At 39.7% G+C, this 25,516-nt stretch overlaps 1 protein-coding gene across 2 annotated transcripts in view; it reads left to right on the top strand.

Annotated features, from left to right (window-relative positions):
* PLEKHM3 (pleckstrin homology domain containing M3) overlaps positions 1-25,516 on the top strand; it is a 169,253-nt gene that overhangs the window by 75,212 nt on the left and 68,525 nt on the right. Inside the window, exons 5-7 of one of the 2 annotated variants that reach the window (XM_063108420.1) lie at positions 3,668-3,861; positions 22,739-22,802; positions 24,470-24,609. In XM_063108420.1, coding sequence (XP_062964490.1) covers positions 3,668-3,861; positions 22,739-22,802; positions 24,470-24,538 — 327 coding nt within the window. In that variant the 3' untranslated portion in view covers positions 24,539-24,609. Of the gene's footprint in view, positions 1-3,667; positions 3,862-22,738; positions 22,803-24,469; positions 24,610-25,516 lie in introns of those variants that run through there. The other variant, XM_063108411.1, reaches the window with a different exon arrangement.

Below are 25,516 nucleotides of genomic sequence, written 5' to 3'. Positions count from 1 at the left end.
GTTAAACATTTCCTTTGCCCCGTTACTTCATTACACCAGGCTATTTTGTGGGGGAACATACCAGAACACCATTCCAGAACATCTCTCTCAGAATTATGCAAACCTGAACAACATTCGAGAACTTTGTTTTTAAGAGGTAGCTGTCACCAGCATAACAAAAGATCTGTTAGGTTTGAATCTATACCAATGACACTTAATGTTTAAATCAAATGACGTATGTGTTTATTTATAATATATATGTGTAAATGGCAGATTTGGTCATTAGTAGTTTGTCACTAATTATAATGTGATTGTGCTGTTTTCTCCAACTCATGAATGTGAGGTGGGGGAGGAGAACTATTTCCACCTGACCTCCTCCTTCTCACCTCTCTTGAATCATAGAGACTACAGGGCTATGAAGAGAGAACCCATTCACAAACTGCAACACAACCACAGTCACTTCTTATAGCTTAAACTCTTCTGTTTATAAGCTAAAAGAGTTATGGAAAGGAATTCATTTATATGAATAAGATGAACATCATTAATAAATATTGAATATTGTTTGGTAAAATACTAATAGGCCAGTAGGTTTGAAAAATGAGCCATTGACCATGTAAAAATAGATTCTAATGTGAATGGAGTGGGATCATAGAAAAGAGTGCCAGCCAAAACCATTCATTCTTTTAAAATAAAGAGTATTGTGTTCATCCATCTGCACCTGACCATAAGCTGAGTTTTTATTTACATAAGAAACAGCACTACAGCTTTTCATGTTTTTCATAAGCTGGTTGTCAAGACGTAGGACAGTAGCTCTTAGCTCTTAGTTGGAACATACTCAGTGTTCACATATAACTCATGTAATATTTACATTAACAAGAAAGAAACTTTCTCTCTCATAAACTTTATCATCTGAGAATGTTATTGGCTTCTTTCCCTGAGTAACTATTTTTTTTAACAATTTCTTTTTTAAAAAATGCTTTTTAGTTATGGTTGAATTTGAGAGTGGAATCCTCATGCCAGTGTAGAAGGTCGTTTAGAACTTAGGAAACCAGTGGGGATACAATGCTCTATTTTGCAAAAATAGCATTTCATGCCAAAATTTTGAATTCTCTGAAAAATTCCTCCACTAGCATTAGTGGTTGATTCTCAAAAACTAGAGCATGTGCTCAGCCTTGCTGCCAAAAATGGCTCTCCATGGCAGACGTTTGTTCATGCACTCGAGCAGCAGCTGGAATGATGTGCCCTGTATGCTTAAAGCTGGTTAATAATGTGTGAAGGCAGGGCCTTTGACGATGCTGAAACTAGCTCTGTTTTTGTTTTTTGTAATTTCAGTTTATGAATACTGATGTCAGTAGCTGCTGTCCCATTTGTCTTGCTGCTTTTACTGTCTCTGTACAAGATTTTCTTTCTTTTTTTTTTTTTTTTTTTTCCTTTCTGGCTTAAGTACCACCTGAAGAGAGAAGCCTTTTAAGGCCTGGGAGACTGGCCAGTGCCCTTTGTCCTTCTGTTCACCTACTAAAAGGTAGCATTGTTAACCTAATAAAGCAGGGCCCTGACTCAGTATAAACACTGTTCAATAGAGCCAGAAAGACTAATTGAATTGTACAATACATCATTTTTTAGCAACAGTTTCAAGTGGATTGTACTTCATTTCCCAGAACACCATCAGTTTTTTCCTCATATAGCAAATATTTAAACATGATAAATAAAATATTTAAACTTAATTCTGTCTTTCCCACTGAACTGTGAGCTACCTGTGAGCCATGCCTATCTTTTCCTCTACTTAATGTCTAATGCCTGCTACAGGATCTGGCATGTACCTGTGTCTGTATGCCTCGAAAATAAGAATGAGGATCTTTTAGCCTTGTCAACTTGGAATATATGTTATTTCCAATCTGGTTAAATAGTCAAAGGTTTTGGCTAATTCTAGGAGTCTCTTTGTGACCTGGATTTGCAGATACTATCTGCTTCTCTAACTCTGTAACTCTAATTCTGCAGGATGCTATAGGCTCACACAGCACAACAGATGCCTCAAAAATAATAGCTTAGAAGGAAAAAAAAAAAGAGACTTTTGTTTTTTAAAATGATGCATTTTTTGCATTTCTATAAGGAACATAAACTTTGGTATGAACTTTACAATATAAGAAAATGATAATATTGAATTTCATATACTGTTACACGTACCAGAAATTTGTGTTTTTAATCAACACACAATAGCCATACATTTAATTATCAAACGTACATATTGAGGGGTGTTTGAGGTTGTGTCTGCCTGTTGTGCTCTCTGTCCCATCCTTGTCCACCAAGTGAATTTCTGTTTATCTTTGTAGACCTGGATTAGTGTCATCTGCTTTGCCAGGCCTTCCCTGGCTCCTAGCTCTCTCCTGACAAGGAGAGTTGATTTCTCCTTCCTTTAAGCTACCAGTGGGCCTCACCCATATGTCTTTTGTAACAGGTGACAGGCTACATGCTACATGCTACATGAAATTTTGTCTTAAATATTTGTCTCTATTTATACTAAACAGTGAGCGCCTCGAGGGTAGAGACTGTATCCTATTTATCTTCTTTAATAAGCTTTTAGCTGAAAGTATGAAAGATAGTGAATTTTTAATTTTCTTTTTGATAAGCAATGTTTTTTGTTTATTTGTTTTTATGTTGAATTCCAGCCTTGCTCCAAGAGATGTTTTACCAGAAACTTTTTGGAGAAGTTTCACCTTCCATAAATAGAAACTGAGCAAACTCTCTGTATATCACTAGCTAATACACATCTCAGTATCAGCGAAATGGTATATACAAATTCCAAAAAACTACCCACATGTTATGCATTATTTTTGCTACTTCTTCTGTATCTCTGATGCATTGTGTTTCCAATGCACTATTTATTTCTACTGATGTCAATGACATTCTAAAATCAACTTCCATAATTAACCATTTACTACCAGAAGTGGATTTAAAGTTAAATAGATATATTGGCCAGAAAAAAGTTTAGCAACTACTTTCTAGTCACTGGAGTAGTTTGTTTGAGCCTTTTTCCTATTCAAATTATTCTACATATAATATGCTTTTTTTTTTTTCTGAGAATATCCTTTTTATTCCTTCTAAATTTGTAAATGTGCATGGTTTACCTATTTTTTTTAAAAGTGTCTACTTCTTAGAAATGTTATGGAATATACATACATATATATGCACATACATATTTATGTAGTTTTTAAAATCAGTGTTGTTATTAAGAGGGTCTTAATGACTTCCCTTTTTTTACTTTGTATTTTGAAATAATTATAGCCTCACAGGAAATTACACAGTGGAGAGAGGCCCTGTGTACCTCACCCAGTTTTCTCCATTTGTTACATCTTAGTTTCTACAGTATAATATCAAGAAGAAAACAAAAAAAACCAGGAAATTAACATTGGTATAAGAGGTCAGTATAGTCCTATATCATTTTATCACGTGTATAGATATGTGTAATCACCAGCACAATCAACCTTCCAGGGTTAATGTTATCAGTTGAGTTTCTGGAAGAGAGAAAGAAAAGCCAAAACTTATGTGTAGTTCAACTATGGGCTTTTGCACTTGGCTGTGTTCAGAAAACGGTGCTGTTGCTCTGATATTTAAGCTATGGTTTCCAGTTTGAGCAGGCGTGGAAAGCTGGATGATTCTCCAGAACTGACTGACACAGCTTGTTTTGTAGGTGTCTAAGCAGGCCAAAGAGTTTCTGGAGTACGTGTACGAAGAGCCCTTGATCGACATCCAGCAGGAGAACCCCTTACTGTACCGCCACGCGGAGCCGCTGGCCACCGTGGTGCGGCTGCGGCAGCGGCTGAAGTCACTCCGGGCCTATTTGTTCAGCTGCCGGGCAGCGGTGGCAGAGGATTTGCGCCGCAGGTAAGAGTCATAATGTCATAAATGTCAGACGGCTCCAGTGTGTTTTTCTTTCCTGCCCTGGGAGGGTGGTTAGACGATCTCCAAAGGCCTTTCCAACAGGACTGTCTGTAATTCTGTGGCTGTCCCTCCGCCTCTCTACCACCGCCTCCCTCTGCGTTCATCTTTGACTTTTTCCTCCGAGGTCCTCTATTTGGTTGAGCTCAGCAAAATGAAAATGTCTCACGGTAACTGAAGGCTTTTAACCCGTGGATCTAGCGCTCAGGGCGGTGAAGGCTTCTCTTCTCTTACTCATATGTTAATTTGATATAATAACCATGGGAGTGTCTTCATGGATCCCTTATATAGTGTTTTATCATTTTTCAATTTCAATTCCTATTTATCATCAGTAAAAATAAGCACGTTTGAAGAAAGATTTTATAACTCAAAAACACTTTCAGTGGGAAATAAGTAGATGGTTATTCAGATCTTATTTTCCATACAGAAACAAATACCCAAACTCAGTAAGTGATGCCCAGGATTCTGCCTTTTCATCTTACCATTGGTGCAGGCTGCTTTTCCATGGCTTAGTTAGCTTACAGTTCATAGAACACACAAGTCCAAACCAGGCTCAGATCCTCAAAATAAAATTTAAGTTAAAATGTGCCTGCTCTCATAAAATTCCTTCTTTTACAGTTAGATTTATGAGCATTTAAATTATCACCCTTGGCATATACGAACTAGCTTATGCTTGAAATAATTGTTGTTGGTGTTCATAAGTCCCTAAAAATACCTTTTGATTTTTTCATTTTAATAGAAATGACCAGCAGCATACATTAATCATGTTAAATGTTTTTGGAGGTAAGCTTACCTACATAAGAATCTTTGGAAAGTATTAAAGTGATAGAGATTGCAGTCTGGGATCCAATTAGATTCAAAGAAACTGACATACAACCCCAGGCATCTGAAGAAGATGTTTTAAAAAGAACTAAATGTAGATAGTGAAGGACACATAATATCTAGACAAACTCTCATAAAATGGTAATGAAAAGGCAGCTGCCATAAAGCAAAATACTTCTCAGTAGTAGTCATTCTGTTACCTAGTTGTTTTTCAGAAAGCACCAGAAAATGGTTAGGATTTATCTTATAAAATCTAAGCAGATCTTAATTTTAAAAGATCAGGGCTTTGCCTGGAAGGCTAAGTAGAATTATATGTCTCAAACTAATTTACCAACTAAACTAGATACAATATTTTAATGTTTAAAATATGTTTGTTCTGTTATTTTCAGTACCTTCTGGCTTTGCTCAGAGCTTGTTTTGTTGTTGTTGTTCCTATATTTTTATTTGATATTAAAATCTACATGTGAGAATCATGTCGGCTACTTTTGTGGTATAATGTTTTGCTTTGGTTAAAATATGCCAAATCAGGGCACACACTTAGAAATTAAATAGGAGGTCCTTTCCTCATATGGATGACTAAGAATCCCTGCTCTATTCCAGCAGTCTGGTGGTTTACCACCATGTACTGCACTTTATGGCCAGACCACCAGGAAAGAAATGGAAGTTCTAGAAAGAAGGCACTCCCAAAGCTATGAGAATGAAGACAGCAGTCTTTTTTTCTTTTCTCTTCATTTTTCTTTCCTGGTCTTGTTCATAACCATTGTATAATGCCATGCCTGGCACAAGGTAGGTGGTCAATAAGTATTGAGTGGATAGATGGAGGGAAGTAAGCAGGGAGGGAGGGTTGATGGATGTATATTAAATGTCAGTTTAGACCACTGTAAGCAACGGCTAGTAACCCATTTCGGAGGAAGAAGTCATCTTCGAATTCTTCTTTATCTTCCCTGTTTGCCACTTAGCATAGGGTCTGTAAAGCTACTCGACTACGCCAGTTGTCAGGCTCTTTTACCTGCCGGTAATCCTGCCCCGACTGGGACTGGGCCAATTGTCGAGCTAGGGCTGGGTATGAAACTCACAGACCTCTCAAGCCCGTTCCAGACTCTGTCACAGACCCCTCACACAAAGGTCTATGAACTAGGTAACCAGCAAACAGGTCCTTGGAAGCCATAGGTTGGAAAGCATGTAGGCAGTAGTCAGCCAGCCAGCCTCACAAACTCTGAAGAACACAAGATACATTTGCGTGCATGTGCACTACACACACACACACACACACACACACACACACACACACACACACACACACACACACACCCTATTCACAGCAAATGCTCAGCAAGATTCTGAACATCTGAGGGGCCCTCACACACACACACACACACACACACAAAAACACACACACACACACACACACTATTCACAGCAAATGCTCATCAAGATTCTGAACATCTGAGGGGCCCTCACACACACACACACACACACACACACACAAACACACACACACACACACACACCCTATTCACAGCAAATGCTCAGCAAGATTCTGAACATCTGAGGGGCCCTGACCATTTTCCTGTATTTTCCCAACAGAGTCTGACCCTCAAAAATAGTTTTTGAATGAATGAACAAATGAATGAAAGAACCAATCAAATCAGTAAAAAGAAATTTAAAACATAATTGGTTTTGTTTCTGAGATAACTCTCAAACCTTTTCTCTCCTTTTCTAATGCACCACCCTGGTTGAGAATTTCAGGACTGCTGCAATATCCTTCTAGTCTATCTAACTTCAATTTCTTCCCTCTCCAGTCCAACCTTTGCATTAGGCAAATTTATTAAAGTATAAGTATGGAATGTAAGATCTGCCCAAGTCTAGCCTAGTATATTGATCTACTCTCCCAAATATCCTGCACTTCAAGCAAAACTTATTATTTAACTCTTCTCTCAGTGCATTCTGTGGTGGGAATTAAATGGGTTTGTAAACTGAAGTGTTTAAAATAGTGCTAGTACATAGCAAGCACTCAATAAATACTGTTGTTATTAATACTGCTTTTGTATCCTAGAATGTTCCTGGCTTTAAAAATCTGGCTTTAAAAATCTTTGATAAAATTCTGTACTTAAAAGCCACACTCTTCCCACCCCCGCACCCCATGTCCTCTCTATAGGAAGTAATTCTCTTCTCCTACTACTGTGTCAGGAAAGGAGTGAGCAAGATGAGTTGTAAAGCTGGTGGGGCCCAAGCCCACAGTTCCTAGTTATACAATGCATACTTATCTGTGTGGTTGTTTCATAAGATGGGTGGAGCAGAGTCTCCCCAAGAGCAAACAATGAGACAGGCCTTCCTCTTGAACATTGATTTTTTCTTTTTAATTTTTGTTATTTCAGATTCCCTATGCTTATATGCTGTTAAAACAATGTTTGGAATTACCATTTCTCTCCAACCTGAGACAGAGAAAAGTCTACCAGTAAAAAGCAGTACTCTTACAGCTTTTTGGGGGGTGGGGGGCGGGAAGAGGAGGGGAGTGGGTTGAAGGGGGTTGGTCTTGTATTATTTCACATCTTTTTTATTTATTTTGAAATATGACTACTGAGTGAAATAATCTCTAAAGAGATTTTTTGGGGGTGTCTGTACTTACCGCAGCTGGGTAACATTTACTATCAACTCTGCTTTCTTCAGTGTCTACAAAAATAACCATAAATACAAAAGGGAACCATTCATTGCCCACCTAACATGCTGAAATTCCTGCTGCCAGAGGCCACCTCACACTTATTTTTCACTTTTATGTGGAATCTGACTTTTTAAAAACAAAATTAGCCAATAATACCTTTAGAGATGATAAGCTTATCCAAAACCAGTATCTAAGGTTCCCCTTGTTTCACCTGAGGACATAACATCTGAAGTGGGGGGAGTTTAAGCAGTGAGGGGAGCCAGCTGGACAGGACTGATCTTACATATCCCTGATAGAAATTAAAAGAAGGAGGAGTTGATGGGCTATAGGGGAACAAAAAAGCAAGAGAATCTAGTTCTTATCTAGTTGTAAAAGGCATTCTCTCCCTGCCTGGTTTTTACCTCAGTATAAGAGTGGCCATTAATCTCCAACAAGTAGGCCCAGCACACTGAAGACTGTCAGCACCATATAAACAGAATAAAGCAAACTGTTAATATTGCTGTCGTGAGAAAACTGAAAACAGACTGATTAATCGTATTGGTGCTCGACCGCCAGGGAGCCAGCTTTGGTCGTCGCCTTATTAGGGAAGTCACAGTTTGCTTTTAGGCCTTTCATTATGACGACTGTCCGGTTTTCATCCTCACTGTTTTTGTTATTGTTGTTAAATGAACGCCTTGTTCTTGAACCCATACCGCAAATCTTGACTGGCAGGGGTGATTAGTTTAGAAAAAGTCAGTGTCCTCCCTGAAGCCTAAAATGTTTACAGTGCTGACAATTCACTGTTTCTGAGGACTCCCAGATGGCGACCCTGCTGAATTAGTTCAAGGCCTAGTTAACTTTTCATGAGAAGAATTATTTACAATGTCCACACATGAAGGTGCATGAAGAATTCTGTGGAAAATCTTGGCAATGTCAGGACACATCCGGATCAGCAGCCATTAGAGTAGTCTGTGGGGGGACTCTAAAGAAGAGATGGGAGGGGCCTCAGCCCTCCATACCCTGCTCAACACAGGAACAGTAGGATGTGTGTAAATCAGAGGTCACACACGGGTACCTCAGGGCCAGATTTGGCCTGCAGACGTGTTTGGTTTGGCTTTGCAGGGATGGACCCCACCTGGTTTTGAGGTTGTGAAATAGTTGCTATTTACATAACCAGGAGTTTTCACGCACACACAAAATGGGGCTTTCTGCTTTCTCAGGAGAAATCAGAAGTTCTGATTACACAGACTTTCCCTCATTCTTGTGCAGTGGCAATCACTTGAGATACTGGACACTCCGTTTTGCCGAAGCCTCTACTGTTCCTCTTGTCTCCCCATACTCAATGTCATGTGGTATATAGTACATTGCTGCCCTGTTTTTCTTACCCGTAGCCCATCTGATTCATTTATGGTGATTCCTGGGCCTACAGGCTGTTGAGGTTTTGACCTTGGATGCAGGTAATTGAATATTAAGAATAGAGTTTGCTGATGTCTCAGATACTAGATCCATAGCTTTTATTTCAGTTGGGAGGTCCATCCCAAAGGGTGGCAAAATTCTTAGATTTGGTTGTCTCAAAAGACAAACATCAAGAGGGTTATAGAACTAGAAGAAATAACACCAGATCAGTTTTGAAGTTCCACAGAAGATGGGATATTCTTGTGCTTGGGCCAGCCATTGCAACATGTCCTGCAGACAGTTGCTGTATAGTGACCTGAGGGACTATTACCTGGTGTAGCATCCTACAATGATTCCCGGTCACCACAAAGCTAAAGATTAGAGCTGGGTTACCAAGGCCAATGGGGGCAAACTGAGAAAAAAAATAAGGTGCGGGCATAAACAGAGGCAATTTACTGCAGGCCCTGAAGTTTGGCTGTCTGAGCTCAGAGCTCACTTTTATGTTTAATAGCCTTGGAGCCAGTTTTCTCACCTGTAAAAGGGAGTCATGATAATACCACCTCATAGGGAAGGTCTGAAAATGAAGAGAGTTAATGCCTGGAAGAGAGAAAGTGCTCAGTAAATGTTAGCTGCCATGATTTTTATTATAAGCAGATCAAAATTCAGGCAGAGCCAAGAGGCAAAAGGAAGGTAAGCTTGGAGGTGTCAAAGAGCCTGGGATTCGGGGCTTTGCTACAGCTTTCTGTGCAGAGCATGCAGCATCAGTAAGAGTAACAAGATATGGACTCTGTCCTCCAGTGGTGATACAGCAGGTCCTTCAGATACCGTGCTTTTAATTCCCACTTCCTCCTTCTAGCATATTTAATTTATGTCTCTCTCTCCAATTTTCACCTGCACTATCACTTAAAAAAGTTAAATAAAAAGCCCACCTAAAGTCACATCTTCAGGCATTCTTTTACTCTCTTTCTTTTTTTTTTATTTGGTAGCTGGCTGGTATGGGGATCTGAACCCTTGACCTTGGTGCTTGGAGTTTACAGCACTGTGCTCTAACCAAGTGAGCTGACCGGCCAGCCCTCAGGCATTTTTTTTACTTGCAAAATTCTCAGCAATATCTCCATTTCCTCTTTGCCCACTCACTTCTTACTTGACCTCTTGCAGCTTGACTGTGGGTTCTGACACTGTGTCTTCCTGAGGCCCTCGTTTCCTTAACCAGCTGGGCATTGTTGGCTGCCCTTCCTGCTAGGCCTCTCTTCTCCCTGCCCTTCTTTGCACTCCATCCCATCTGGGTCTCCCCCTTCTCTGCACCCTTGCTACCTCCACATCTTCCCCCAGCTCCCTAACATCAGAAATGTCTGACGCCTCAGCTACCTTTCTGCATGCTCCTCCAGCCCTGACAGGAGCCAGTGTGGCCACTTTATGGAAGTTAGTGGAAGATGCCCCTTTCTCAGGACACTATATATTGACATCTGCACGGAGACAGTGGTGATCCCCCTATAAATCTACAATGACTAGAAAGTGTCAACGTGTGGCTCAACCCTCTTCCTAGAGATCACCCACTGGCTTGTAATCTCAGCTACCTACTGGACATCTCCACTGAAGTTATTGTTTTTCCTTCCCTGAGAAATATGTCCACTGTTGTCAGGTCTATTTCAGTTAATCATGGCATCATTCTCTTAGTTTCCCATAGTTCGAACCTTACATTATCCTGAAGCTTTGCTTTAAGTTTCCCTAAGAACTAGTCATATCCTTCCTTTACTTTTCACTCCCATTGCCATCCCCCTAGTCTCTACTCTCCACAGCTTATTTCATAATTTTCTGATTGGGAGTCCTACCTCCCATGGCTCCCCTCTTCTGTCCCTCTAACATACACACTACTATAAAATGGTTTTATTGGACAGTGGATATAGTTAAGCTACCTGCAGGATAAAGCAACACTCTTGGGACTATTCTGACCCTGAGCTACACGCACAACTTCATCTTCTACCTGGTCCCTACATGGACCACACCACCAACCAGAATCTTCCCCTGTGTCCCTAATGGACCACAGCCACCCCACCCCAGCCAAAATGACATACTCATTTCCCTGACAGGTTACCTGCCTCCCGGTCCTCTCTACTTGACTAGGTTACTCTAACTTTAAGGTCAACTCAAGTTCTACCTCTTCCCACTTGTCCTCAGTGAGTGATCCTTTCTCTTATCTCTTCCAGAAATGATCATCTGGGCCACTCACTTGTCACTTAAGTGGCTGAATGGTTTTCATCTCCTTATGTATATATCCTTTCTTGCTGGCTACATATGGAAGGCTCTTAAATGCCAAGATTGTCCTATTATTCCTTGTAGCCTTAAATAGAAGACTTCATCTGCTAGCCATGCAATAAAAGCTTGTTACTAATTGTAATTATGTCATCTCATATTTATAGAATAGCTTACTTTATGTAAGGTAATTATGATTTTATCAATTACAGAATTCTTTTCCATAAATATATTATTTGTTCTTTACAACAGCCCTTTTGGATAGGTAGGGCAGATGGAATTCAGAAAGAAGAGAAGGGGCCGGCCCATGGCTCACTTGGGAGAGTGTGGTGCTGATAACACCAAGGCCACAAGTTCAGATCCCTATATAGGGATGGCCGGTTAGCTCACTTGGGAGAGCCTGGTGCTGACAACACCAAGTCAAGGGTTAAGATCCCCTTACCGGTCATCTTTAAAAAAAAAAAAAGAAGAAAGAAGAGAAAGAACTATGACTCTGAGATGCTATGTGACTTGTCCAAGGTGACAAAGCTGGTAAGCAGCAGAGTCCACACTGCAACCAGGCCTTCTGATGCCTAGGTCACTGCTATTTCCCCAGCTCATTTGCTGTTGGTGATGGTGATGTTCAGAAGTCCCCACACTCTTGAGAGGAACCACTCCTAATTCTCCTGAAGCCTTGATTGAGGTCATCTAGGAGAGTGTGAAGGAAGGCAGGGCAGTGGCAGACAGTGGTGTCCCCTGAGGGGAGGCAGGATTGCTGACACGAGCATTCCTGTGCTCACTGGTAAACTCTGTAGGTCACGGAGAGCCAGGCATGACAATTGGCTTCGTTCCAGAGAGTATGTTTTCTCTAGGTCAACATTTGCCAGACCTTTCCATTTCCCAGACCTGCAAACTTAAAACAAAAATGTGGAGATATCTATAGGGTTGCCTTACATGTGTCGTTAGCCAAAACAAACAAAACATCACCATCTATTTCTCAACATCATTTCATGTAAGAACATAGTAACACTAAAAAAAAGATAAACAGCCTCAGAAATCAAATGGCTTTTTAAAAATCAAGTAGATACAAAAATCGTTCTATTTTTTTTCTCATTTTCCCTTGCACTCCTAAAACCACCACCAGACTGACACCAGCTGTTTGGACTAGCGTTTCAGAAACCCCTATTTAAGTCATATTTTGTCTTTTGAGTGCTGAAGTGAAACCATGAGTATTTCCCATTTCCTATCATCAAAAATGTGATTTGAGGAGTTGGGGTGCCTGGTAAATCCAAAGTTCTATTATGATATAAATATAAAACTGGTGTCTCTCCAACACTAGTTGAGGGCAGTAGGCAATATTATGCCTATTTTCTCGGTTGCTTAGAGCAGAATTGTGTCCATTTTTAGGGAACATTAGGTCCTACATGTTTGTCAAGTTTAGTCCTTAGCTTAGACCATTCTGATGCAATTTAACGGCTTGACTTGGGAGTCTCAAGAGAATACCAAAAGTGATTCTTCTACCTTCTAAACTACCTTTTACTGTCTTTGGTCTCACATTCTATTTGATTATGATTATATCCAGCATGAGTTACCACTGAAATATCAGCTTTACTGAACAGTGAGAAATTTCTGTCATAAAGATTGCCATTTTTATTAACCATATTTATCCTGGTGAGTACCAGGAAAAAAAAAAAGTATGTGTCCTGTCAGACTCTCATTGCTTCCTCTTCCTTCAGACAAAATTTAGCAGCTTGCTCAGCTCTTAGACCAGTCCCTATAAATGTCATTTGATTTACCAATGCTCGCTTCTCTCTCTTTCCCTTGCTACCCCAGTAAAAAATGTCTTTCTAGTGGATTCACTCAAGGTGAGCCTAAGTCCAATAGTTGAAATGTCCTTGGGACGTCTAATAACATCTCAGACTTCAGATATCAAAACCTGAGCAATGAATGTCCCTACTCCCCACTCCCATTGTAATCTGCTCCTTCTGCAGTCTTTCCCATTCTACTTCATGGCACTTGCATCCATCAAATTACTCAGGCTAAATACCCTTCTCTCACATTCCGCATCCAATCCATCAGCAAACCCTGTGAGCTTCAGCTTCAAAATAAGTCCACTCATGACCACTTCCACTGCTACCCCTCGGGTCCAAGCCACCATCATTTTTCTCCTGGATATTCTAATAACTGTTCTCCTTACTCCACCCTTGGCCCACTTCAGTCTGTTCTTAAGACTGTAGCTAGAGTTAGTGTGTAAATTAGATGATGTCACTCCTGTTCCAAACTGTCTAATAGCATAGCTCCACCTCTCACTCCAAGTAAAAGCCAGGGCCATGCCCAGTCTCGTCCCCCATTACCTCTCCGCCTCATCTCAGCCCACTTTCCCCCTCATTCACTCTGCCAGTGGTACTGACCTTTTTGTTGGTCCTTGAGCACACCAAGCAGGCTTCTACCTGAATTTCTATATTTGCTTTTCCTTTCTCCAGATTACAGAGCTTGCTTCCTCTCCTCCTTTGGGTCTTTATGCAACTGTCACTTTAATGAATGGTCCTTGGCCACTCTACTTTTAATTACAACCAGTGTCTTCTCCCCACCCCCATACCTCCTGTGTTCTTTCCCTGCTTATTACTATATACTGTGGTATTTTATTTTGTCTGTCTCTCACTCTTAAGCCATCATGTATGGATATGGAAGTTATGCTTTACTCAGCCTTTGCAGCCTTGTGCAGTGGCCTTGCTCTCCTCACTACATGTAAGCTGCACAAGGTCGTGGCTTTTGATCTGTTTTGCTCACTGATGTATTGCCAGGGCCTAGGAGTGTACCTGACATATAGCAGGGGCTAGTAAATACTTGTTAAATAAATCAATTAAATGAATGAGGTACCATTACCAAAATTCTGCCCACTCAACTTGGTCAAACTTTTTTCTTATTACAAAAGAATACTGTTCATCATAGAAAACAAAAATAAGAAAGCCACTCCTTATCCTACCACTTTGGTGCATATTCTTCCAGAACTTTTCCTTGGCAGATGATTTTTTCCCCCATTAAAATGGTTTCATACTGTAGTAATATTTTTAACCCAACAGTTTCACTTAGTATATTGTGAACATCTTTTTATACCAGTAAATATTTGTCTAAAGTATCATAAATCACTGATTGAAAAGTGTTTTGATGTGTAAGCATACCTACGTATCACTGATCTTAGAAGAAGTAAATGAGGATTATTATTTAGTGTACTCAACAAAAGATTGCATGAGCAATCTAGTAATAAATAAGCTGCTGGAAACATTTCATACCAACATCTCCTCTTTACCCTTCACCCCCTGCCCCCCCCCGCCAAAAGTCAGATGTATTAGGTAGAAGGAATATCTAATATAGAGAGAAAAGATTACATGCTGTTGTGAATCAAATACACTTAATTTAGGAGGCTAGTTTATTAAGAATATGTCTCTTAGGGCAGCCTAATTCTTAAAACATAGTCTACGCAGATTGGACTTGCTTTGTCTCTAAACTGCATATGAGAAATGTCTTACAACCCAAATCTGAGATCTAAATGTGCAGTCTGGCTAATACTGAATTTTAAAAGAATAAGTCCATTTTAGCAATGTTATCACCAAATTAGTCTCATTAAAGGCCAGCAATTATTAGCACTTCAAGTGTGTCAATAATACTTCTTTAAGCTCAGTAAATGAACACAGCTCTTTTATGTTTTCTGTAAGATTTAAGGTTAGCAAGACTTTTGTGGATAGTTTGCAAGTTAGCTAATTAAAAATGTGGTTAACTGCAGTTGGAATTTTAGCCTTAATAGATTAACTGCATTAATCTGTCAGGACTCAGAAATTACTAAAATACAGGATGTCATTCTGTTAGTTTTTGAAAGCAACCATTCTTCTCATTCTACTACAAGAATTTTTTCTCCCTTGGATGACTTCTAGAAGTCTGGTTTTCAAGTCATCTAGCTTCCTGATCTCCTAATAGCTCTTCCCCTTTCCTTCATTTTCTCCAGAGATCTCATTCTGTAAATTATATATATACACCAGTACCAACACTCTAAAAGAAACTACCAGACTGTCTGCAAAAGACAGTGTCATTCAAAATGAAACAGATTAATAAACTTTGAAAAAGAAACTCTGGAAAGTTATATATTAATTTTACTAAACTGTACATAGCTCTTTACTGAGGAACTCTTTGGAAAGTTAGGAAGTGATTTTATCTTATTCTGAGATTAAATGAAATATGCATAAATTATCTAAAATCATTTTTTAAGAGACAAGAAAAAATAAAACTCATTGCAGGAAAAGTGTTATATTCTTGCAACTTTTAGAAAATACCTTAAGAATTTGAGCTAGGATATGTAACAGCTGTGGTATAATCTGTCACTTTTATAATCAGGCCCCAGAATAATCACAAACAAAATTATTTCCCAAGTACTTCTACTTCAGCCTTTAGATTGTTGCTAAGAAACTTAAGCACAATTTCTGAATGAGCAGGTAAAAGAGACCCTTATTTCCCATAATTATTTGCCAAGATATAATATCTGGTGCAATCTTGCCACTTTTTCAACCAATGAGATTAGCAAAATGAGGTTCCTAGAGAAATGATTGAAGCTTCCACATGGGCTGCTATCAAAATATCTGCCTTTGATTTAAAATTGTTTTTCCATTAGCTCGGAGCATGGCTGGACATATGAGTCCTGTCCACATCCAGCCTAATGTAACCATTTCAGGAAGAGTTTGCAGCTCATATCAAGAACACCAAATTGCATCTCCCTGGGGATGCTTCATAGTGCTTTTTGCTGATTTTTTTGTGGGTGCATGTGCCCTCCAAAGGAAACACTGTGGGCTCTCTCAGCTCAGTACAGATTACCCACCTGGAGCACATATTCTTGGAAAACATAGTACTGTTATGTGAAGAAATGGTCTTTCTTTTTAAGTTATTCCTTGTGCACCTCTATCCGTATTCTTCCTTTAGACCCTTATCATTTAGAATCAAATTCTGCTACAGGTTTGTCTTTGGTGTTGTGTTATCGTTCTGATTTCACACGTGTGTGTGTGTGTGTGTGTGTGTGTGTGTGTGTGTTGTGGTTCTTCTTTAAAGCCTATCTAAGCTGAGATATTTCCATTACACACTTTTTTTTCCATTTTAATCATTGGACTTTTAAATGCCACTTGTTTATCACTAAGAACTGAACTTTAAGGAAATGGTGATCTTATTAAATCTGTCAGAATCCTGTAATAGTCTGCCTACTTCAGAGCCTGACCAACCCTTTTTCTGTCATAAGCATCAGAGCTTGGTGGGAGCTGAGTTAAATTCCTCAGAAATTAGTCTATTTTAAATAATTCTTGATTTATTTGACTTAATGTCATGAAACAAAATGAAATGAGGCTCTCCACTCCACCTTTCTTGTAAAGACTACTGCCTTTGATATTTCATAGGCAGTTATCTCTACATTTTTAACCCCAAGTACCAGCTGCATAATATAAGGACTCTGAATCATATATGACCTTTTCCTTTTTAATTTTCATCTTTCCTCACCTTTCTTATTAGAGCAATCTATAAATGAAGGCTGAGTTACTGTCCCAGTGTGTGAGGCAATTCTAAAGATGATAAAATAGAAAGTGTTGGCACTAGAAAGGATTGTGCTAGTTGATTTTCATGATCCTTTAGCAGGTGTCTTCAGTGTTCTTTGGTACCAGGGAATTTGTTAGTGCTACCTGCCAGGGATGTGGTTTCCTTTGATGGGTCAGTGAAGTGTGGAGTAGACTCTCCTTATCTCGTTTGTCCTTTGGCTCGGATGTCAGGGCCAACCAGATGAACTTGCATTGGCATGAGCAGGGCTATCCATGTGGTTGGCCTGCTGTAGAAATGCCGCCAGAGCTGATGATTAATAGGCCTGTGGTACAACGAGGTCATTTAATGCACAGAAAGCCCTAAACACAGCCGTCTCATTGGAAAACAAAAGACAGGACCCTCCTGCACCAAGGATCCTGTTTACCAAAGGACTGCTAAGTCAGATAACCTTCAGTTAGTTTGTAGCTTTTTGTTCCTAATATGTTGACGTTTGGGGGTTACAGTGGAGAAATTAGTAATTACCTTTTATATAGTATTTTAGTAAAAACTTGAAGCATTTTAGTTAAGAAAATACAGTGTGTACACACTCACACTCGTGCAAACACGTACTAGAAAGAGCTTCCAGCTGGATCCACATCTCATTTCCTGTGGGGCTTTCCAGGGCCAGGCTCCATTAATTCTCCCTATTTGTGTATCTTCAGCTTCTCCTTTTGTACTAGCTTCTTCATTTTAGCCTATAAATATGCCTGTCTCTTCCATCTTTAAAAGAAAAAAAAAAAGATTCTTTCTTAGTCCTATTTCCTTCCTTAGCTGTGACCCAATCTCTCTCCTTTCCTTGAAAGATAACTTCTTTAAAGAGTAATCCACAGTCCTCACCCCTCTGCTGTCTGGCTTCCCTCTTCCCTGAAACCACTATCTGAGGTCACTGTTGAATTCCTCTTTGCCAAACCCGGCAGGCACTTTTCAGGCCTCCTGAGAGTCTTCCGCATATCTGACCTCTCCACTACCGTTGTGCCATTGACCCCCTTCTTCCTCCTTGAAATTCTCTTTTCTTGGCTTCCCCGATGCTAGTTCTTGTGTTCTCTCTCCTCCTTATCAAACTCCTCCTTCCCAGTCTTCTCCCTGCACATCCACTCCTTAAACAGTACTGTTTGGCCAGAGTCCAGTCTTTCTCCATTTCCCAGTATGTGCTCTCCTGGGCTGTCACTTATTCTCAGGGCTTCACCTAAAACCTATAGGCTGGGGTCACACAAATCTCCCACCTATATTCACAATTGACTTCACTTGAACACTCCACAGACAGTTTAAATCTGCTGCCTCACCAACAGAGCTACCCTTTCCCCCACCAAGATAACCTCTCTTATTCCAGTGTCAGTAAATGGAACTGCTGTTTATCTACTTGACCTAGCTAGAAAACTGAATCATTGTCATCATGACCTGCAGATTCCGCTGCAGAAATCTCTCTTGTGGTGGCCCATTCTCCCCAACCCCAGGGCAACCATTTTAATTCTATTCAGGCCCTCGTTACTTCTCACCCAGTTTACCAAAAAAATTCTCCCTCTGTCCCCTTCTGCTCTCAGTGATCTTTTAAAATAACAAAGCTAACCATGTCATTCATTCTCCTGCTTGAGGCACTTCTGTGGCATCCCATCTGTTTGGAGGTAGACTCTTAGCATGGCAGTCAAGACCCCTCCTGTCTGGCTACAACCTAACTTTCCGAGCTCGTACCCTGCAGTTTCCCCTCCCAAATATGTACAGCTTTCTCATCTACCCAGAGAGCTGGTTGCCTGAATGCATGGCATTTGCTCTGGCTGCTCTTGCCTGTGCTGCTTCCTCTTCCCAGAATACCCATTCTTCTGCTTCTTCCTAGTAGCTCCAACTTGTCAGTTCTCTGAGGCCCTTCCTGCCCTGCACACAAGTCCACAGAGCTCAGCCCTCCACATTGTGAACTGGAAATTTGTGCTGACTTGTCTGTTAATCCCACTTGGCTGTATGTTCTCTGATATTAAGAAACGATGTGTTTTCCTAATCACCAGGGTCCAGCACAGTGCGGGGCACATGTTATGTACACTTATTGCAATGAAATGTGTGCTGATTTTAGGTTCTGATTTTAAGTTCTTAACCATAGTGACAAGTCAGCAGAGGTCATAAAGCTGGGCTTCATTGGCATTAAATTCATGGGAGACATGGTGATCACAAGTGTTTTCAGACAAAAATGCAAATAATATCCACTCTTTATTGAATGTATTAGTAGTAAAGTTAATGCTGACATGACTATCTTAAGGGGATACCGAGCTTTGCTTCCCAGACGTAAAGGGCTCCCCCATCAGAGTCTCTAAAAGGACTGCAAACTCACCTCTGCATCCCCTGCAGAGCCCTGTCTTCCCTAGTTAGATCTGCCTAAGGTAGCTTCACGCCTGGACCTACAGGTTTACCACATCTCCTTCAGCTAATCAGAGTGGAAGGAGAGCTGAACCCTGGGAATCCCTGCTTCTTCTGTCCGTTTCCTAAAGCACGCCTTTTTGATGGCCAACTTGTAGGACGTAACCCACAGCAAGGAAAAGCCTGTGGGTGGTGTTACTCAGTTGGGAAGTTGTCATAGCCTGTGCTTTCCTGAGCATGGCTTTAACGTCCTTATTTGCCCTGCTCTTTCCCTGTGGTTGGTCTGCCTGAAGAAGATATTCCAAAAATGTATTGCAAATTCAGTCTGCCTTAGGCAAAAGAGAAACTAGCCCAGTGAGCCTTCAGTTATCTGGCCCTGCCTTCAAAACCCTTTTCTCCTCTAAGCAGAAGAGTGTGTCCCTACCTCTAAATAGCTGCAAAAAACCTTTTTCTTTTATGTATATTAAAAAGCATCACTGTAAGAGATGCATTTTAATATCTACCAGTCTTCTCTCTCAGGATATTTATTCTTATATTTCACTTCAATACCTCCATGCTATGACTTCTGTCCTTCAGGAAGAAGAAAAGCTGATTGGCATTATCTGTCTTAAAAGTCTGTATTTTTAATGATCACCACTAAATCTCTTGGACACAGCATCTTCTCCAGACACAATAAACTCAACTCCTTTATCTTTTCTGCAAATATTGCATTTTCCAGTTCTTTGTGTCTGTTATGACTGACCTCATGTGAGTTACAGTATCAGACACTGAAGAGTGATAGAGAGATAGTAGTCAAAGTGCATCTGTAGGGGTTTAGTCTCTTCTAAAGGGAAAGAGAAAATAAACATATGTGGAATATGTTTACACAGACAGAAATATTAAATAAATACATAGCTAACTTTAGCTGTACAAATAATGTTAGAAGAGTATTAGAAATGACTGCGACCCATGTTGGTTAGTTGTTTCGAGAAGAATAATGAACAGTGCTTGGCAAGAAGGACCCAGCCTAGTAAGGAGAAACTGGAAATTCTTTGTGGCTCATCGATTGTTCCGTTGAAGTAGCCATCGCCAGCACTAATGTAACGCCCAACTTATTTTAGGCTCTCAGTGTTTGTTTACTAGATAACTAACTCACTGGCCATAGTACTCTAGGGAAGGTATATGTGTATGATTTGGTTTGTAAATTTCTAAATAATTCTTATATACTGAATACTCCCAATCACAGAAATTTTAGTATTTTAGAGCAGAAAGAACTTAAAACAGCCAAACCTTACAGATATACTAACCTGAATTCATCCCTGCTGTAGATCATTTCAGTGATCTTCCATTCAACTCTTTCTCCAGTTGACCTGTGTTTCTACAAACCAACAGAAGAGGCAGGAGCTGATCTTGAAGTGATTTTCCAGCCCACTTACTTAATTCACTCCTCCATTTCTTAGCACTGCTGTCACAGTGCTTTCATTTTACTTTTTTTAAGGGATTTCACTGTTAAGCAATGACCTTTCAAAAAGTTATCCCTCCTATTTAACCACCCCCAAACATCCTCTGTCCCCTGTATTAGATTATTGTACACTGCTCCCCTTTCAGTAGTCCCACTGAAAGACTGTGTCCTAGGTTTCCTTTTCTGCACGTTTGTTTGGTTCTCAAGTCTTTGTAAATACTTAAGTATGTTAAACAACAACAGCAATAAAACAACAATCTATAAGTGCAATATTGTTTTCTGGATTGGATCCTGGAACAGAAAAGGGACATTAGTGAAATAACTGGAGAAATCTGAATAAAGTCCACAATTTTCATAATAGTTAATTTCTTAGTTTTGATCAATGTACCATGGTTATGTAAGATGTAAACATTAGGGGAAGCTGGGTGAAGAGTTTGAGGATATGAACATTTTACAAATCGGGAGGAAGTGTTAGAAACTGAACTACATGTGCACATCCTGCTTATTTCCAAAACATATCTTGTTTAAGCATAAGAAAAATTGTATACCACCAAAGTATAATTTTAGATAGTTCTATTTCGAGGGACCATGGTCTACCTTCCATAACAAGGGGCCTTTCTGTAGGGAAGGAAGAAGTTGGGCACTTTCCCTATACATGAGCCAGGTGCTCTGGGACTGTGCTCTGCTTCTTGCCACAGTAGCAGCCCTGAACCATTAGAGTTGAAGGGATCCCAGCCTTAGGAGCTATATCCCATTTCCCAGAATATAATGCCCTTGTCACTTACTTGGTCTGTTGTCATTCCTGTGTGTAAAGCAGCACTTTCCAGAGAATTCTTTAGCACCTATCTTACTTTCCAGGAGAGTTCCAAAGTAGAATACACCTAGCCCAGTCCTCCATGGGGTAAGGACTTTGTCTAATTGATTCATTGCTCTTTTTCAGTGGCCTGCTACAGTGCTGGTACACAGTATGTGCTTAATCAATATTGGATGAATAGAAGGATGAATGGTTTAATCTCTAGGATTTGGGAACTAATGCATACTTAATTGAAAGACTGAATAATGAATTTCCCAATGAGCTAGATATTAGGCCAGTGGTTCTAAACCTTGGCTGTACTAAGGACCAGGAGAGTTTTTGTTTCATTTTGTTTAACACCAATTTTTGGACTCTACCCATACATAAGCCCTGTTGCTTTCTAAAAGCTCTCCAAGTGATTTTAATAGACAACCTGGGTTGGAATCTACCATGTTAGAACATTCCAGAAATATGTACCCCATGCATAACTCTTATTTTCAATTACTGCATTGTATTGTAATTGTCAGTTTATGTGTCTTTCCCTCATTTGACTTTAAGCTACTTGAACTCAGATTCTGGAACTATCTTATTCATAATTGTCTTCCTAGTATCTGTCACAGTGGACAGTCATAAATGTTAATTGAATAAATTATATGCCTAGTATCTGGCATATAATGGACAGTCATAAATGTTAATTGAATACATTGGGTTTTTTTTTCATTTAAGACACAAGAAAATTGCATAGTACCACGTAAGATAAAGAGAGAAAACCATGGGTTTTGTTTTGGGTCTAGTTTGTGTGTGTGTGGTGTCTTCTAACCATCTACACTTTGGTACCTGTCTGCTTGCCTATAATCGGTTGTTTTTTTCCTATTTGCTCACTGTCGTCTATCCAGATACTGTGAACTGACAGCAAACAAAGATATTGGACTTTGTTGAGGAGTCCCAATTTAAAATATTTTACCTGATTATTTCCAAATGTACCTAGGTTCTAAAAATTACCATCACTAAACATGTAAGAGGATAGTCCACTCCCTCATTAATGAAAACCACAGAAGCCTCTAGACAAACACACACAAATTGCCACTCTAATTTTTCTCAACTCCAAAACTCAATTTAGACAAAGAATAATTTAGACATAAAATAATACAGCCAGACAGATATTTAGAGACATCAAGTTCAGTCACCCTTGATCTACAATGAAGAAGTGGAAGCCAGATGGGTTTGGGGATTTACCCAAGATTGCACAGCTTGTTAGGGACACAGCTGGTTCAAGAAAGGTTCAAGAAACCTGATGCTCTGGTTCTCAGGCCTGGACCACCACACAGTACTTGTAGCATTTCAGATGACATTCTGGTATCTGTGTTAGGAAGAAAAATATCTGAGAAAAATGTGTTACTACAGGTTTCTCAGAGGGTGGGGGGAGGAGAAGTATAGATAGAAATGGCAGAGGGCAAATGAAAGGAATTCTTGAATGAGACTGGAACTTAGGAAAAGTGTGTTTTGTGGCAGCAACACAGTTCACTTTTCTATCTACCCTTGTTTTCAGAATTTTCCCCAGAGAATACCTCCTTCAACAGATCCACCTGTATTCCCTTGCCGACCTACAGCAGGTAAGTGCTCAGATGGGCCATTTCATTCTCATTTTCTCCCTGAGGAAGTCTCTGTTGATTATGGTCTTGGCACTGAATTCTGCCATCATTGGGATACTTTTCATCATAAGCTTTGATGCTCAATTTCTATTCAGAATGGGAAAAAACTTAGTATAAAAAGCTGCAGTATAGGACAATAGCAGGGCAAGTATGTAAGGAAACTGGAGCTCTCAAAAATGGCTGGTGGGAATGTAAACAACCACTTTGGGAAACAGTTTGGCAGTGTTTCACACAATTAAACGTAGAATTACCATTATGACCCAGCAATTCCACTCCTAGGTATATACACAACAGAATTGGAAACCTGTGTTCACATAAAAACTTGTACACAAATATTCAGAGCAACGTTATTCATAATAGCAGAAAAGTAGAAACAACCCAAGTGTTAATCAGCTGATGAATGGATAAACAAAATATATATCCAAACAACAGAATATTATTCAGCCATAAAAAGAAATGAAGTACTGATACATGCTTCAATGTGGGTAAGCCTTGAAAACATCATGCTAAGCAAAAGAAGCCTCACATGAAAGATCACATTCTGTATGATTCTATTTAAATAAAATGTCTAGTATAGGCAAATCTATAGTGACAGAAGGTAGATTAGTGGTTGCCAGGGCCTGGGGAGAGCAGAGGAATGAGGAGTAACTGCTAATGGATACAGGTTTTCTTTTAGGGCTGATAAAAATGTTCTGGAATAATGGTGGTGGTTGCATAACCTTGTGAATATACTGAAAACAACCTAATTGTTTACTTGAAGGAGTGACTTTTATGGTATGTAAATTATATGTCAGTAAAAAAAAAAAAGTGTAAAAAAAAAAGATGTAAAAGGCAATGAATGTGTTAAGCCCTTTGACTTGTGCTCAAGCCGAACAGCTGAATGACTTTTAAAGTTTAGTAAAACACAGCAGAGCACAGAGTTAGAATCATCTTTTTATACTTTTATTAGTACATGTACTTTTAATGATTGACCAGGTTAGCAGCCAGAAGGAAACCAACTTTTGTGTGTTCAGCCCTAAGTTCTGAATATGTTAAGCTTTAGTTAATGATTTAAATCAACAACTCACTCCCCAAGAAGCTGTTAGACTCTCAATGAAAGCCTTATTTCCCTTTCTATTTATGTATTGACTCTTTCAAGAGTCAATTAAAAAAAATAATTGTGACAATTTTCAAAGCATGTCTAACTGCTGTGATTCTGTTCTTTCGTTGTTTTCTTCTCTGGTTGTTTTACCCAGAAGAAGCAAGGTCTGCTTAAAAACTGTGTTCATATCCTTTAGCCATTTTTCAGACTTTTATTTTTCAAGGTTTTTTGTATGTGTGCCTTTTTTTTTTTAATTTAAAAAGTTAAGACTTTTGTGTTCTCTTTGTCCCCCCCAGAGGTAGAAAAGTTATTTTAAATAGCAGAAGTAATTTTAGAACATTTAGTTGGAGAGGTCTGAGAGAAAGACTAGGGTTTTAATTTCCATTTGTGTGTCAAATTTAAACCTATTTGCACATATCAACTCCCCCCAGTTCCTTCAGTCCTGCTTACTCATTACTACATATTCAAGCAGCAGTGATCTGCTGGCTGAGGTAGAAAGGGATATATATTTTTTTTTATTTTCATTTTTCTTTTTTTTTTTTGGCAGCTGACTGGTACAGGGATCGAATCCTGGAACTCGGTATTATCAGCACCACTCTCTTACCAACTAAGCTAACCTGCCAGCCTTGAAAGGGGTATATTTTTAATTATAGTGTAAAGTGGTGTTCAAGGGGAAAAATTGGTTAAAACACCTTTATACATTTATCTGTTCTCTAGGAGTGTATCTGAGGACCGAGACTCTATCACTTGAGAAGTATATTTAAAGGCACCAAATGTTTTTGGAAAGATGGTTTAAAATAGAATGGATGGGCTCCAAAGTGAGTACTCTTTAAGGAAGCCTTTCAAAACTGAGTTTTGATATCAGATAAGAATCCAAGTAATTCCATATTCGTTTTAGGGTGTCAAAGTAGTATATCCACTTTGAATAATAAAGCCTACTTTTTAAAGCTTTCCTATACCCTGCGGTCGTTTTTTTTTTTTTTCTTTTCTTTTTTTCTCCCTTGTAATAATCAAGCCCTACATGCCGAGCAGCTTACTTACATCAGTGGCAGCGGTGTTCTTGGTGGGCCAGGCCATTAGCCCCCAGAGCCCCATAAGCAGCTTAATCAGTTTTCAGCCTGGGTAGTGAAGTGATAGAGGCAATCAGCAGCTTATCAAACTCCCTGTGGGCGGGGCTGCTGGAGCTCAATGCATCCATTTACTTAACAGCTAACTCTAACCTGCTTCTTTGTGCCTGGCTTTAAGAGCCCCCAAACTTATCATATTTAGAGGAAGTTTAATTCAATTACTTTTTCTGCCTGAGGTGGGTTAAATTGGATTTAGCTTTTGATCTGTCTGCATCTTGGCTATCAGCACTGAAGGGTACCCCCACCCCATCTTCCCTTGGTTTCTGAGTAAATAACTAGCATGTTTTCTAGATCTGAACTGTTCTTGCAAATATGCAAGGGAAGGGACACAAGGACAAAGACGAAATACTATTTCTTAGTGATAGAGCATGTCAGTGGGAGCACGAAACCCCACCTACATGACCCAACCACCAGCCCCACGTTGTCCCATGCCATTTCGGCCTCGCCCTGGCTGCTTCGTCATCCTG

This window comes from Cynocephalus volans, chromosome 1 (genome assembly GCF_027409185.1).
Source record: "Cynocephalus volans isolate mCynVol1 chromosome 1, mCynVol1.pri, whole genome shotgun sequence".
NCBI classification, from domain to species: domain Eukaryota; kingdom Metazoa; phylum Chordata; class Mammalia; order Dermoptera; family Cynocephalidae; genus Cynocephalus; species Cynocephalus volans.
The sequence above is the reverse complement of the archived record's forward strand: the minus strand, read 5'-3'. Positions and strand labels throughout refer to the sequence as shown.